Raw genomic sequence first — 15,097 nt, forward strand, 5'->3', positions numbered from 1 at the left:
CCCCCCCTTCCTACCCCTGCCTCTCTTGAGACAGGGTCTTACTATGTATCCTTGACTGACCTGGAACTCACTGTGTTTGCCGACCGAGTTGGAAGAGCCAAAATAGCTAGCTGTATCTGGACATAGTCACCAAGTGGTTGCTCATACGTACCAAATTTCCCTTCCACAGCCTTCTAAACAAGGTAGAGATAGCTTTGGCAACTCATGTTTATTTTCCTCTCTTACCTCTTTCTATCTTTCTTTTGAAGGGTCTTACTATGTAGCTAGAGCTGGTTGGAACTCATAGAAATCTGCATGCCTTTGCCTCCCAAGTGCTGGGATTAAAGTTGTGGGCCACCACCGCCTGGCAAGAATACATTTTTCTAATTCTTCTAATTCTTTTTATCATTGTCACCTATTTCATAGAGGGTTCTATACCAGATACTGGCTGTAAACTGTACTGTAATATATTGAGAGTAGAAGATTGCTTTCCCCTCTGACAGGTGGGTGAGCATTAACTTTAGTTTATGTAGTAAGTTGCTGAAGAATCCGATGGAAAAGGCCCCAGAGGTGTTGCTTTGGTCACAGACTCCCTCAGTGTCTGCTGTCTGGGTGTTCACTGTTATCCCCGTACTATGCCATGTGCTTTCTCAAGCTGTTGCCTCTGCCTGGAGCACTTTTCTTTCATTCTGGAGCCCAAAGATTGTCTTCTTCAGGATGTCCTGGCGGTGTTACTTTACTTAGTTCTTAACAATTCTCGCTAGGATTGTTCCTTTTTAAAAAAATGGCAATGCCTACTTTCTTATTGATTCAGCCTTTCAGTATATACTTTAATAAAAGTTGTTATAGGGCTGGGCGGTGGTGGCTCACGCCTTTAATCCCAGCACTTGGGAGGCAGAGGCAGGTGGATTTCTGAGTTCGAGGACAGCCTGGTCTACAGAGTGAGTTCCAGGACAGCCAGGGCTATACAGAGAAACCCTGTCTCGAAAAACCAAAAAAAAAAAAAAATAAGTTGTTATAGGGCCTAGAGAAATGGTTTAGGGGCTGGCGAGATGGCTCAGCGGGGAAGAGCACTGACTGCTCTTCCGAAGGTCCTGAGTTTGGATCCCCACAACCACATGGTGGCTTACAACCATCCGTGATGAGATCTGACATCCTCTTCTGGTGTGTCTGAAAACAGCTACAGTGTGCAGGGCCAGAGCGGGGCTGGAGGAGCCGGAGCGAACAGAGGTCCTGAGTTCAATTCCCAGCAGCCACATGATGGCTCAAGGCTATCTGTACAGCTATAGTGTACTCATACACATAAAATAAATAAATAAATCTTTAAAAAAAAAAACAGAGAGAGAAATGGATAAGCAGTTGGAGAGTTCCAGAGAACTAGATTTTGGTTCTCACTATCGACAACAAACACCTCACTTGGAACTGTAGTTTCAGGGGTTCTGACACCACCTCCGTGACCTCTTTGGGCACCAGCACACACATGCATGTTCATGTGTACACATACAAATACACATAATAACCTAGGGGTTTAAGCCTTTTTTTGAATAAAGTACCACAAGAAATTGAGTTATGTAGGATCTTCTATAGGAGATAAAATTTTTGATTTTGTATCGTTACCCCTGTCCCCAGGCATCCACCTTCCCTGGGGCATCAAGTCTATAGGATTAGGTCATCCTCTCCCACTGAGGCCAGACATGTGCTGGGGGCCCCGGACCAGCCCATGAAACAATGATATATAGTGGCCTATAATTAGAATTTTTTTTATTTTTTTTTTTCAAAATAAAAATGGAATGTAGACTGTCCTATTCATTATAGAAGCTAAAACCACATTAACATAAAAATTATTAAAGTTAAATTGGCTTGAAACCTTTAATCCTTAAGTCACAATAGTCACATTTCAATATGGTCAGTGGCTTCAGGTATGTAGTAGCTGTTAACCTTGTACATGACTGGTCAAAAATGTCGCTGCTGAAAGTTCTGTTAGTTGGCAAAGTTTAGAGCCTACAGAAGAGTAGGTATGTCTTTAAAGCATTTGGTGAAGTGGATTAGCCTGAGTGGTTTTTACTTAAAGATTTAAATTTGTTTATTTACTTTCTGTGTAGAATTTTTTTTTTTGCCTGCACATATGAATGTATGCTGTGTGTGTGCCTATTGGATCCCCTGAAACTGGGGTTATCGGTATTGTGAGCTACTAGGAATCTAACCCGAGTCCTCTGCAAAGGCACCAAGTGCTCTTAACCAATGAACCATCTCTCCAGCCCTAGTTATTTTCTGTGGAAGTGTGTTCTAGTCGAACATTTTTAAAGACTTGGCCTTCCCCGTGCATTCTCCACATGTTTTCCTTTGGTTGTGGCACCATCTAGTGCTCTCGCTTTGAAGCAATACAATCTTGGAATGTTCTGATTTTTTTTTTTTTTTTTGGTTTTTTCAAGACAGGGTTTCTCATAGTCATTCTCATAGTCATAGTCATTGTTGTTGTCCTAGTAGTAACAGAACACTAGTAATAATAGAACTATGAGTGCTGACCACCTAGGAGAATGTGGTCACTACCCACCACTGATTTTCAGTAAATGGTATAGGTAGGCATGGCAGCCCTTACCCCATGGTTTTGTCTCTTATGGTTTCAGTTACCCCTGGTCTAAAGTACTAGAGGGAAAATTACAGGAGTAAGTGATCCACATGGAACTTGTAACTTGCATAGTGACCTGAGCAGGGTGAGATTCCTTTCCGTCTCCCCGGATGCTCCAGTCATCCTTTGTCCAGTGAGCATGCTATATAGGTTGACTTCTGATTAGTCACTTAAATCCCACATCAGCTGTTGAGGTACTCCTGTGCTTGCTTTCAAGTAACTGTCACTTGCTTAGTAAAAGCCCAAAGTAAGGTAGCGATAGAGCAGTAATGTAAGAGTAGTGATGGGCCACATGGGGCAAAGAGAAGCTTCCAGGACTTTCTGCAAGTGGGAGTTAAAGTTTATCATAGGGTTGTGTGTAAGTGCAGATGGAATACAGAGTTTGACAATATCCATAGTTAGGAATCTGCTAGGGTCTTGGAGTGTTACATACACACATACACATACAGGCACACATGCACATACATATATAATATACAGGCTTCTGTAGTGCACCAAGAACTACAGTTATGGATGGTTGTGAGCCGTTGTATGGGTGAAGGAAATTGAACCTGGATCCTTCACTGAGCCAGCTCTCTGGCCCTATACCACCCTTTCTTGATTTATCAAACTTGAGTATTCTGGACATCTCCCTGTGAGGGTTACTTCCACTATTCCCTTCCTGTCTGCTCCTTTTCTGATAATTATATTGTAATATTGACTCATCTCATCTGCAGCTCTCTTCATCTTGAAGGTCAGTCTGTATTGCTCCTGTCTACTGTCTCACCTCTGCAGCTCGCTTGCTGCTTTGTGTCGACTCTGTCTTCACCTTTATGTCCTGTTTGGTAGCGATAGGGTTTGGGTGCTATGGTGCTGGTTGGTTTTGTTTGCTTTGGTTTTGTTTTGTTTTGTTTTTTGTTTTTTGTTTTTTGTTTTTTTTTTTTGCATTTTGGAGACAGGGTTTCTCTGTGTAGACCAGGCTGTCCTCGAACTCAGAAATTCACCTGCCTCTGCCTCCCAAGTGCTGGGATTAAAGGCGTGCGCCACCACCTCCCAGCTGGTTTTGGTTTTTTGAGAGTGTTTCTTCGTAGCCCTGGCTGTCCTGGAACTCACTTTGTAGACCAGGTTGACCTCAAACCTGCCTGGCTTTGCCTCTCTAGTGCTAGGACTAAAGGCATGTGCCACTACCACCTGGCTTCATTAGTTCTTTTAATTATAAAAATTATATTTGTATTTTTTGTGTGTGCACATGCTGTGATGTAAATATGGAGATCAGAGGACAAGTTGCAGGTGTCCTCTGAATTCAGGTTGTCAGGCTTGGTGGCAAGTACCTTTTACCCAGTGAGCCATCTCACTAATTTATTTATTTATTTTATTGTATAATTTAAGTCTGGAAGATTTCATTGATTTTTGAGCATGATTTCTAACCTGGTGATGAATTTTAGGTTCCAGATGTATCTAGGAGTGTAACTTGAGCCTCTTTTCCCTGTGGGCACTGGCTTGGACTGATTTTTAGACCATTCTTGCTGATTATTCTTTTTCTTTTGAAATGATAATGCTATTGATTAGACTAATGCTCTCTTTTATACTTTGTTATGCTTTGATTAGATTTCCTGGCCTGATCTTCTTTCTCCTTTGATTTTTAAATATTCTTCACTTAATCTCATCCATTATGTGTGGATTAGACTGAATTTAAGCCCCTTGATTGGCTCCTCCAAATTCCAGCAGCTCCCTAGGTACTGTATAGAGGTCATGTCAGCAGGGTGTTGGAAACTAAGACAGTCCTGCTGTGGTCTCTGCCACTGTCCTCTGGTTCTGCAAGGGAAAAAGCAGAAACTCACAACCTCTTACAGTTTAGCAGTAGAGGGTCTCTTCCTTCCTTCTCCCCCCCTTCTTCCTTCCTTCCTTTCTTTCTTTCCCTATTTCTTTCTCTTCCTTTCTTCCTTTCTTTCTTTCTCTCTCTCATATTTTTGAGGCAGTGTCTCATTTTATATACACCAGTGATTCTCAACCTTCCTAATGCTGCAAACCTTAAAACATTTTCTTATGTTGTGATTCCAGCCATAAAATGCTACTTCATAACTGTAATTTGCTACTGTTATGAATCATAATGTAAATAACTGATATGAAGATGGTCTTAGGTGGCCCCTGTGCAACAGTTATTTGATGCTCAAAGGGGTCACAATCTAAGAACCTAGGATATAGATCAAGCTGGCCTTCAAGTATGCAGCCCAGGCTGGTCTGGATCTTTATCCCTTAGCCTGCCTGCCCAGTGCAGAGGTTACTGTTATTGCTGCCATGTCCTTATTTTTAAAAAGTTAGTGTCTGCGCATGAGTACATGGATGTAAATGTGGGTGCGTGCCTCAAGAAGCCAGACGCTCCAGATACCCCTGGAGCTGGATTTACAGGTGCTTGTAAGTACTGGGAACCAAACTCTGTCCTCTGGTGGAGCAGTACTCGTAACCATCGATCTATTTATTTCTCTACTCCCCAGGACTAATTATTTTAAATAAAGTTTTGGGTAGTTCGCTGAACACCACTGTCTGTAGTGGGATAGACAGGCACACCATTTTGCTTTTCTGGTTCAGAAGACTGGAACTTCCAGCGCTCCCCATTCCTTCTTCCTTCCCTCCCTCTTTCTTCACCTCTTTCTCTCTCCCTCCCCTTTCTTTTCCATTTTGTACACTGTCCAAAAGGTTTTTTTTTTGTTTTTTGTTTTTTTTTGTTTTTTGGGGGGGGGGTTTCGAGACAGGGTTTTTCTGTATAGCCCTGGCTGTCCTGGAACTCACTCTGTAGACCAGGCTGGCTGAGTTACGCCTGCCTCTGCCTCCCAAGTGCCGGGATTAAAGGCGTGCACCACCACCACCCAGCTGTCAAAAAGTTTTATTAAGTGTGTTGACATTCTCACTTCATGTCTAAGACAGTGTTTCCTGCTCTGATTAATAATACAATGTGTGGTGTCCTAGCACAGAGTTCTCAGGTACAGTCAAAAGCTTCAAATAGATGTCTAGAAATGGAGGCACAGTGAACGGTGCATGTGAGACTGGGAAGTAAGCAAGGAAAGGCAGATGCCAGTGTGTGGGCTTGCATTATAATTAACATTACACTTATGTGATGGGCACTGTGTTCTAGACTTTGTTGGCCAATTCATTTAATCCTCACATCACCCTCTAGAGAATACATACTGTTTTCTTCTTCTTCTCATCTTAAAAGACAGTGGCAGAATTGTGGCTTAGTGGTCATTAAGTAACTTGTTAAGGGGTTCTGGATATCTGGATACAAGTCTATGCTGTTTTTTCAAAATGCACGTTATTTCATTACTAACCACACCCTCTCACCCCAGGCCCCAGTAGCAATTCCCATTGCTTTTGCTAGCCAGAGAATCTGATTCTTTGAGCATAAAAGTTGAAGCGCTTTTATTAAAACTGCCCTGGGCGGGGGGAGGGGCTGGAGAGATGGCTTAGTAACTAAGAGCACTTGCTGCTCTTGGGGGAGATGGATTCAGTTCCCAGCACCCATATGGTGGCCAATACTGCCCATAATTCCATCTTTAGGGGGAGACACCCTCTTCTGGCTTCCATGGGCACCAGGCAGACATGTGATACACACATGCATACACGCAAGCAAAATACTTACACATATGATATAAAATACATTTTGTTTGGTTTTTTTGTTTGAGACAGGGCTCACTATGTAGACCAGGCTTACCTCACAGAGATCCACCTGCCTCTGCCTCCAGAGTGCTGAAATTAAGGATGTGTTCTACCACACTTGGCCCAAACCAAATATATTTTAATATAAAATTGACCTAGGGAAGTGGTGGACTGTTTCCATCTTCATTTGTTTATGTTAAATAAGTAAGGAAGTGGAGCCCTGATCCAGCAATGTGTGTGTGTCATTCATAACTGCCTTAGATGGCCTGACTTAGGTATGGTTTTATGAAAAAATAGAAAGCAGTATTTACAAGCACTCTATTAATGGTTCATATGCCTCTGCCTTTGCTTTTTAGAGTGTCCAAGAGGCTAGAGAAGCTGACTGACGAGGTAGTGGGTGGGGTGGAAAGAGAAGAGGCACCAGGCAGAAGTGACAAGTCTGAAAAGCAGACAGCCCTATTGATTCATGCTACAAGCTACATTCTGGAGCAAAGAACTGAAATCCATTATGCCAAGCACATAGCATTATGATCCCTTTGAAAAGCAGTTTAGATGCCATCTAATCCAAAACCATTTATAAAACAGTTTTGAAGTACCCAGATTTCTAAAATGCAATTTGTCTCAGACTAACACAGTGAAATTAATGGAAAAAAATCACCTTGTTGATATCTTCCTTTTATATACTGTGTTTAATTGTGTGACTTGGTGTATCAAATTGTACTTTTGGTAAGTACCAACAAGGGGCTATATCCCTTGTATATTTTTGAAAAACTCACACAAAGATAGGATAGAAAAGAAACCCTATCAGACACTTCACCTTTTTTCTTTAAAAATATATCACAAGGACAATATAGAAGAATTTTATATAAATAATCTTATTCTTTCTACATAATAGGTATTATAATGGTCATATTTCTGCATATGTATGGTTGTCATTTCTTTTTGTAAATTCTAGATATTCAGTGCTATATACTACTACAACAATTAAATATTACTTTGTATTAGTATTATATTAATACTGTATGAGGAGAGGTGATGTTATCATACAAGTTAAACATTTTTTTTAAAGGTTTATTTATTTTATGTATGAGTACACTGTTGCAGTCTTCAGACACACCAGAAGAGGGCATCGGATCCCATTACAGATGGTTGTGAGTCACCATGTGGTTGCTGGGAATTGAACTCAGGAACCTCCGGAAGAGCAGTCAGTGCTCTTAACCACTGAGCCATCTCTCTAGCCCAAACCTTCAACTCTTAATCATAACTTCAAATTTATGCCAGATGTCTATATATTTTGTTAGTATGTTTGGTCTAGCAACTTTCACAATTTATGAAATTTGTACACGCTTTATAAGTCTTTTTTTTGGTCAAGAATTTTTTTTGTTTGTATTAGAAAAAACTTCTAAGTTTTAAGAGGTGCATAGATCATAACCATTTGGATCACATGTGACTTACACAAAACACAAGCACAACCCCAGAATGTAAGACACTATTTTATGCCTAGTTTCCATTTTGTAGTTCAAAGGCCAGGGATCCAGTTGTGGTGGATCCAAATGCTTTGCTAAATGCCATTCTTGTTTCTTCAGAGCCAGCCATCCTCTCCCTACATTGCCACAGCAACCAGGAATGTCAATTTATTTTTAATAGTTATCAAATAATGTACTGTTTTTTTAAAAAAAAATAAGGGCTTAGTTTTATTTTGCTGTGAGAGTACTTATTTATTCTTTATTCAGAGGAAATTACAGTGGGGTGAGGGGTGGTTGTGTTTTAATTTTCACTTTGTGGTAGAGCATACATAACAATAAATCTTAGGTGGTGCACAGTTCAGCAATGCTAAATACACTCATGTTATTGTGTACCTGAGCTGCAGAACTCATGCAGCTTCTGAGACAACTCCTTACCTACTTGTACTCAGCTCCTGGCAGCTAGTTTTCGGGGTTTTTTTTTTTTTTTTTTTTTTGGTTTTGTTTTTGTTTGTTTTTCTTTCTTTCCTTTTTATTATTAAAATGATTTATTTCTTTTTAGTTCATGTACATTGTTATTTTACCTATGTGTATGTCTGTATGAAGGTTTTGGATCCCCCTGAAGTTACAGACAGTTGTTAGCTGCCATGTGGGGTTCTGGGAATTGAACCCAGGTCCTCTGGAAGAGCAGCCAGTGCTCTTAACTGCTGAGCCATTTCTCCAGCCCTGGCAGCTACTTGTTTATAGACTATACTAATTTGTTTGTACAGATGTACTACAGGCTGGGGAGATGGCTCAGTGGGTGAGAGCATTTGCCATGCAATTCCCAGAACCTAGGCTGGAAGGGGAGACCTGACCTCTACAGGCAGGCTGCAGTCCCTGCCCCATCATGCACATACACACATAAATAAAATAAAATCCAAATGGACTCATACAGTATTTGTCTTTGTGACTAGCTTATTTTACTGAGCAACTTCACCCATAGTGTAGTGTGTGTCCAAATTTCAAAAAAACAAAAAGCTAGTTTCAAATAGAACAGCTTCAAATACACAGCAAAATTCAATAGATGGTACAAGGGTTTCCTAAATGTCTCCTGCCCTTGATACACTGCTTACCCCTCTGTTAAATGTTTCATTCCCTAAATAATACCTATGTGAGGTCATGCTTATTTAATTGACTAGATTTTACTGTTCTGTGGTGTGTATATAATTTTCAGATAGCGTGCTGTATGTGATAAATACAGTTTTATCTGCCTATTTGAAATATAAATAAAAATTTAAAAAGACTTTGCATCATCTCCTGTTTGTTGCAGGGGATATGCTCAGCAGTCTTCAGCAGCACCTAAGACTGGGTAGCAGTAACCTAAGGCCCAGCCTAGTCACTCACTGTGGCCATACCATTTTAGTTGCTTCCCTCCACCTGCATGTAGCTCCTGGACAGATTTTGATTTATACCTTGATATTTCACTTTTAGGAGGCATTAATAGAAGTGAAACTTGATTTATGTATCCACCCTGTATCTCACATCCTACTTGCTGTTCAATCCAGGAGTCTTTGGTTGATCACCTTATATGTAGACAGTCATGCCATACAGAAACAGTTGTTTTCCTTCCTAGAGGCCCCTCTCTTGCTTTAGCTCCCTCTTTGCTTCCTCCTCTCTTTCTTTTCCTCCCTTACCACTGTTGTCTCCTTTTTTTAATCTTTCTTTTTTATGTTCTCTTACTACATAAGCTATGCATTCCAATATAATGTTGAAAAGAGAAGACATCTCTTCTTGCTCCTGATTTTAGTGGGAAAGGTACTACTTTTTCACCTTTATTGATAATGCTGATAGGCATTTTTATAGATGTTCTTTATCAAGTTGAAGAAATCCTCTTTATTCCTAATTTGCATTTTCTTTCCTTTTTTTAAGGTCAAATGATATGTGGTTCATGTAGACCACATTTTGTTTCCCACTCACCCATTGATGGACTTGAGTAGCTTCCATCTTTTGGCTGTTGTGAATAATGCTGCTATGAACATGGGTGTGCACATAGCTCTCTGAGACCCCACTTTCCGTCCTTCTGGGTAAGTAACACAAGTTGAGCTGCCAGATCATAACACTAGTTCTATTTTTAAAACATCAGGATGTCTACATGTAGCAGCCTTGGCTGTCCTCTTTTTGTAGACCAGCTTAACCTCAAACTCAGATCGCGTACCTCTGCCTCCCAAGTGCTGGGATTAAAGGGGTGTGCCACTATGTCTGGCTGGTTTGTATGTTTTAATATATCTAAATGTCTAAATATATTCTTATATCACAATATCAAATGCTAATCCCTGGGCTATTTTAAATGTTGTTATACACATATCAAAGATATTTCATGTTTTTGACTTGATACATGTGTATGCTTCTATATATGTATGGTAGTAAATTTCTATCAGTTATTTCACAGAGAAAATATTCTTTTTTTATGTTGTTTGAATTTCCCACACCTTGGTGTGGTCAAGTAATAAAATTGGAGCTTTGTCAAAGTTTCTTTGCTCTTAATAAAAAACTTAGTTTAAGCATTGTGTTATATTGTACACTAAATCCCCCCCTTCCTTTTTTTCTAGCAGTAGATCTTCATGGAGGAACACGGAGTGACCCAAACTGAACACATGGCTACCATAGAAGCCCACGCAGTGGCCCAGCAGGTGCAGCAGGTGCATGTAGCCACTTACACTGAGCACAGTATGCTAAGTGCTGATGAAGACTCCCCCTCCTCCCCAGAGGACACTTCTTACGATGACTCGGACATACTCAACTCCACGGCAGCTGATGAGGTAACTGCCCATCTGGCTGCTGCAGGTAATGTTTGCTCTAGAAGCTTGCTTCTTTCTTTAACTTGTGGGTTCATGCCTATCGAAGGAGCCTGGAATTCCAGCACTCTCTCATTTCTTTTCATCGTTTTTTTTTTTTTTTTCAGTGCTGGGGATCAAACCCAGGGCCTCGCATATACTAGGCAAGTACTCTACCACTGAGCAACATCCCAAGCCCTTCATCACAATTTTTAAGCCTGCATCTCCAGCTTTAGCCTGTTCTATGAGAGTTGAGTTCTGGGGTCCCTTATTGCTAGTGCTATGGCGTTGGTTTTCTTCCATTCTGACAGTCTGGTTAACTAGAGTATGTATTTTATTCACATTAAATGTAAGGGCTGACATATTTAGATTTTATTATTTTTAAGGTTAAAAGTTTTTCCTAGTATTGGGTTTTCATTCCCTTTGTGCTAGAATGAACCCTAAGGTTTCACATTCCAGACCAGAGTCCTACCCTGAACAGTGTACGTCAGCCCTAATATAGTCCTCATTAGACTTTCTAATGAGAGTGCATTTCTTCATCTGTCCAGATTTGTACTGTAAGTTCCAGATTGTATGGAAATTTATTATTATGATTTTAGATTTCCACAAATAACCATATGGTTTTGCAGTTCATTTGCTAGTTCTTCTTTCTGAGGAGCTTGTGAATCTGTCTACTGTCTGTTGCTACTGACAGTTTTTGTTTATGTTGACTATTCTCTTCATATACTAGTTATGTGTAAATGACCATTCTGTGATGTATTTGGAAATTAATTTTAAAAATTGTTCGGAGTCTGAGATATTATGCCGGACATGGTTTCTGTTTGCTTCTGCTAGATAGTACCAAGAGCAATAGTGATCCTTAATTGTCTCAGTCTGATTTTATGGATTTGAAGTTTTTCAGGATACTAAGAGACTTAAAACTGGCTGTGTTTTGTATTATTCTATGTATAGTACATATTTAGTATCATCGTGAGAACACACATATAAACCATGTCTGGGTGGGTATAGTGTTCAAATTAGGAAAAGCTGGGCAGGAAAGCAATTATCAGGAATGGCCAAAGTTCATTAATAAAATATATATGTTGTATTTAATTAAGGTGAAGAAGAATAGTGTAATAATCTCATACTGTCACTTATTCACTGTACTATTTTTGGAATGGTGAACTTAAAAAATAAGGGAGGGGCTGAGAATCTAGCTCAGTGGTAAAGCACTTGCTTAGCTAGCCATGTGTTTAAATGTTTGTAACATACATTTTGTGAAATTTTTATACTTCCCAGAAGAGGGCATCCTAACATAATGAACCCAGGCCAACTTCTTTCTTATGAAGGAAGGTGGTTTTGAGACATGGCTTTGCTTTGCTACTGGATTGTGTTGTCATGGTGTGAGGATGAGCCTGGGATTCAGAGGTTGAGCACTTGCCTAGCATGTGTGAGGCCCTGGGTTCAGTTCCAGTGTCACTAAACAAAGACTAGAGCTACCTAGGTATAATGGCTCGAGCCTCTAGTCCCAGCTACTCGGGTTGAGGCAGGAGGAACACTTGAGCCCAGGTATTCAAGAACAACTTAGACAACACAGTGAGACCTTACCTCAAAAATGAACAATAAACAAAAGAACAGAAAAGAACTAAAGTCTTTCATTTGTCCAGAAGCCCTTCAAATCTCTAGTGAGTTGCCACTAAGGAATTGTAATTAGATATACTACAAGGTATAGATTCTTGGACTACGATGGCTTACTTTGAAGGAGCTGTCAGGCCACTAGTGGCAGGTTATCAGTGCAGGCAAGTGTTGGGGAGAGAGCATGAGGACGTGTTACAGGCAAGAGACTCTCAGATGAAAACGGAAGGAGGCCATCATGGCTGAGCTTTGTGAGGCAGAAGAGAAGACAGTATAGAGGGCTGGCATGAGTGTGACCGCATGGAGCTTAGGGGCTGTGTAGGATGCACGTTTGCAGAAGCTGCTGGGTGTGGGGGCACACACACTTATACTTACAGTAAACAAAGAATTTGCAGAGGTGGCAGAGGGCCCTTACTAACTGCTCAGTTATGATTGATCCTGACTTGTCCCATTTGTTGCTTGCTAGACAATTTTTTCTGAGGACTCGCCTGTAGAATCGACATACCCAAAAGACAACTCAGAAAAGTCAATTCATGTCAGGTTGCCTATCAAAAATGGTTCTAATTCTCTTCAGTTCAGACAGCTCTTGATCAGTGTTGATTCTCAAGGAAAAAAAAAATTAAGAAGGGCCTTGGGAGATGGCTCAGTCAGCAAAGTGCTTGCTGTGCAAGCATGAGGACCTGAGTTTGATCTCCAGAACCCAGGTAAGAAACTGGGTGTGGTGGCTGACATTACAGTTCCTATACTGGGGAGAGAGCTCTGCAGACAGACCTCTGCCTGTGTGTGTGCACCGTGCACAGGGTGGTCAGCCTTCTCCATATTAGTCTCCAGTATCAATTTCACAGGACTTCATGTTTTGTTTTAGATTTATAAGTGTTTTGTTGCATGTATGTCTGTGTACCACATGTGTGCCTAGTGCCCACAGAAGTTAGAAGAAGGTGTTGGATTCCCTGGACCTGGAATTACCGATGGTTGTGAGCTGCCCTGTGGGTGTAATAGTGGATCTTCTGGAAGAGCAACAAGTTCTTTTTTGGGGGGAGGGGGGGTGAGACAGAGTTTCTCTGTGTAGCCCAGGCTGTCCTGGAACTCACTCTGTAGACCAGGCTGGCCTCAAACTCACTGCCTCTGCCTCCCAAGTACTGGGATTAAAGGCATGTGCCACCACTGCCCAGCTGCCACAAGTGCTCTTAACTGCTGAGCCATCTCTCTAGCCTCCAGGGGACTTCATTTTAAACAAAATTGAATTATTTTTTCTGAGGCTGTGGATAGAAGTAGAAAAAGATTTACATGTTTTACAGTCACAATTGCCACCCTGACAATGAGGTTTGATGAATTGTCTGATGAGTATAAAGTCTTGAATCTTGAGGGGAAAAGCCTGATATTGGAATATAGAAGAAAGTCAAGATCAACATGACAAACACAAATGTGCTTGCTGCCCAGATTTGTCAGGCCTTGCTACTGTTTTCATGTGTTTACTTCTCCTATATGGACCTCAGAGATGGAATTCAGGTAGTTGAACTTGGAGGTAAACACCTTTGCCCTCTGAGCCATCTTAATGGGTCCTCAAATTGTTTGTTTGGGTGTTTTGTTGTTGTTGTTCTTTGGTTTTGTTTTTTTTCTAGACAGGGTTTCTCTGTGTAGCCCTGGGTGTCTTGGAACACAGAAATCCTCCTGTCTCTGCCTTCCCCCAAGTGCTGGGATTAAAGGAGGACACAACCACGGCTTGCTGATTTATTCATTCATTCATTTGAAAATAAACATTACAGATGCAGTGGAAATTTTTAGTGTTCTCCCCACACTGAACTCAGAGATCTGCCTCTGTCTCCACTAAATGCTGGGGTTAAAGGCATTACAACAACTCGCCTGGCTAAATCATTCCTTCATTCATCTGGAAATATACATTACAGGTGCAGTTAAAACTTGGGGTGTTCCTCCCACATTTGTTTGAGACAGTGTCTTGCTGTTTAGCTCAGACTGGTCCTCTTGCCTCAGATTCTGAGTGCCAAGGTTAGAGGTGCAGTCATGTCCTGCTAATGTACCTCTTCCTAACCTGTTCTTACACTTCCTTCTACTGAACTCACACATACTCTGAATTTCTTTGTTCTCTTGAATTTCTTTATGTTTTTGCTTTATGTACATGTATCATTAATAATAGTTGACTTTTTTGCATTTTTAAAAATTTTATATTAATGATCCCACTCTGAACTTTTGTTTTTGTTTAGCATTTTATTAAGCATTAACTTTTTATAAAAAGTTAAAAAACAAATTGTTTAAAGCTGGGTATGGTGCTGTATGCCTTTAATCCCAGCACTTGGACTGGAGAGATGGCTCAGCGGTTAAGAGCACTGGCTGTTCTCCCAGAGGTCCTGAGTTCAAATCACAACATCCTCACAACATCCACATGGTAGCTCACAACCATCTGTAACGAGATCTGATGCCTTCTGGTGTGTCTGCAAATAGCAACAGTGTACTCACATACGTAAAATAAGTAAATAAATCTTTAAAAAAAAAAGTTTAATCCCAGCACTTGAGAGACATAGGCAGGAATATCTCAGTGAGTTTAAGGTCAGCTTGGTCCACATAGTAAATTCCAGGCCTTCCAGACCTATATGGTAAGAACCTTTCTCAGAATTGTAAATAAACAAAAAAATATTTATAGTTATGTATGTGCAATGACCTCTACATGGGCTCCAGGGATCTGAATTCAAGTTGCACTTACAGGGGGCAAATGCCTTTACTTGCTAAGCCATGTCCCTGCCCTCCGTGTGTGTGTGTGTGTGTGTGTGTGTGTGTGTCTCTATCTGTCTGTCTTTGTCTTTCCTTACCTTTATAGGGATCCAGAGATAAATATTTTTACCTACTATCTTGCTGGCCTCTGGACCTTCTTTTTGTTTTTTTTTAATTATTAATGTATATTCATTGTATAATTGAGTTTCAAAATGATATTTTCTTTTTTTTTTTTT

The 15,097-nt window shown here is 40.6% G+C and overlaps 1 protein-coding gene across 13 annotated transcripts in view; it reads left to right on the forward strand.

Annotated features, from left to right (window-relative positions):
* Window positions 1–15,097, forward strand: part of Nrf1 (nuclear respiratory factor 1) — a 107,715-nt gene that overhangs the window by 30,073 nt on the left and 62,545 nt on the right. For 5 of the 13 annotated variants that reach the window (XM_031381397.1, XM_031381403.1, XM_031381407.1 and 2 more), the window contains exons 2-4: window positions 9,616–9,770; window positions 10,296–10,530; window positions 10,649–10,684. In XM_031381397.1, the coding sequence (XP_031237257.1) occupies window positions 10,308–10,530; window positions 10,649–10,684 (259 nt within the window). In that variant the 5' untranslated portion in view covers window positions 9,616–9,770; window positions 10,296–10,307. Of the gene's footprint in view, window positions 1–34; window positions 183–9,615; window positions 9,771–10,295; window positions 10,531–10,648; window positions 10,685–15,097 lie in introns of all 13 variants that reach the window. The other 8 variants (XM_031381401.1, XM_031381411.1, XM_031381404.1 and 5 more) reach the window with 4 other exon arrangements.

The sequence above is a fragment of the Mastomys coucha genome, unplaced genomic scaffold (assembly GCF_008632895.1).
Source record: "Mastomys coucha isolate ucsf_1 unplaced genomic scaffold, UCSF_Mcou_1 pScaffold20, whole genome shotgun sequence".
Classification (NCBI taxonomy): Eukaryota; Metazoa; Chordata; class Mammalia; order Rodentia; family Muridae; genus Mastomys; species Mastomys coucha.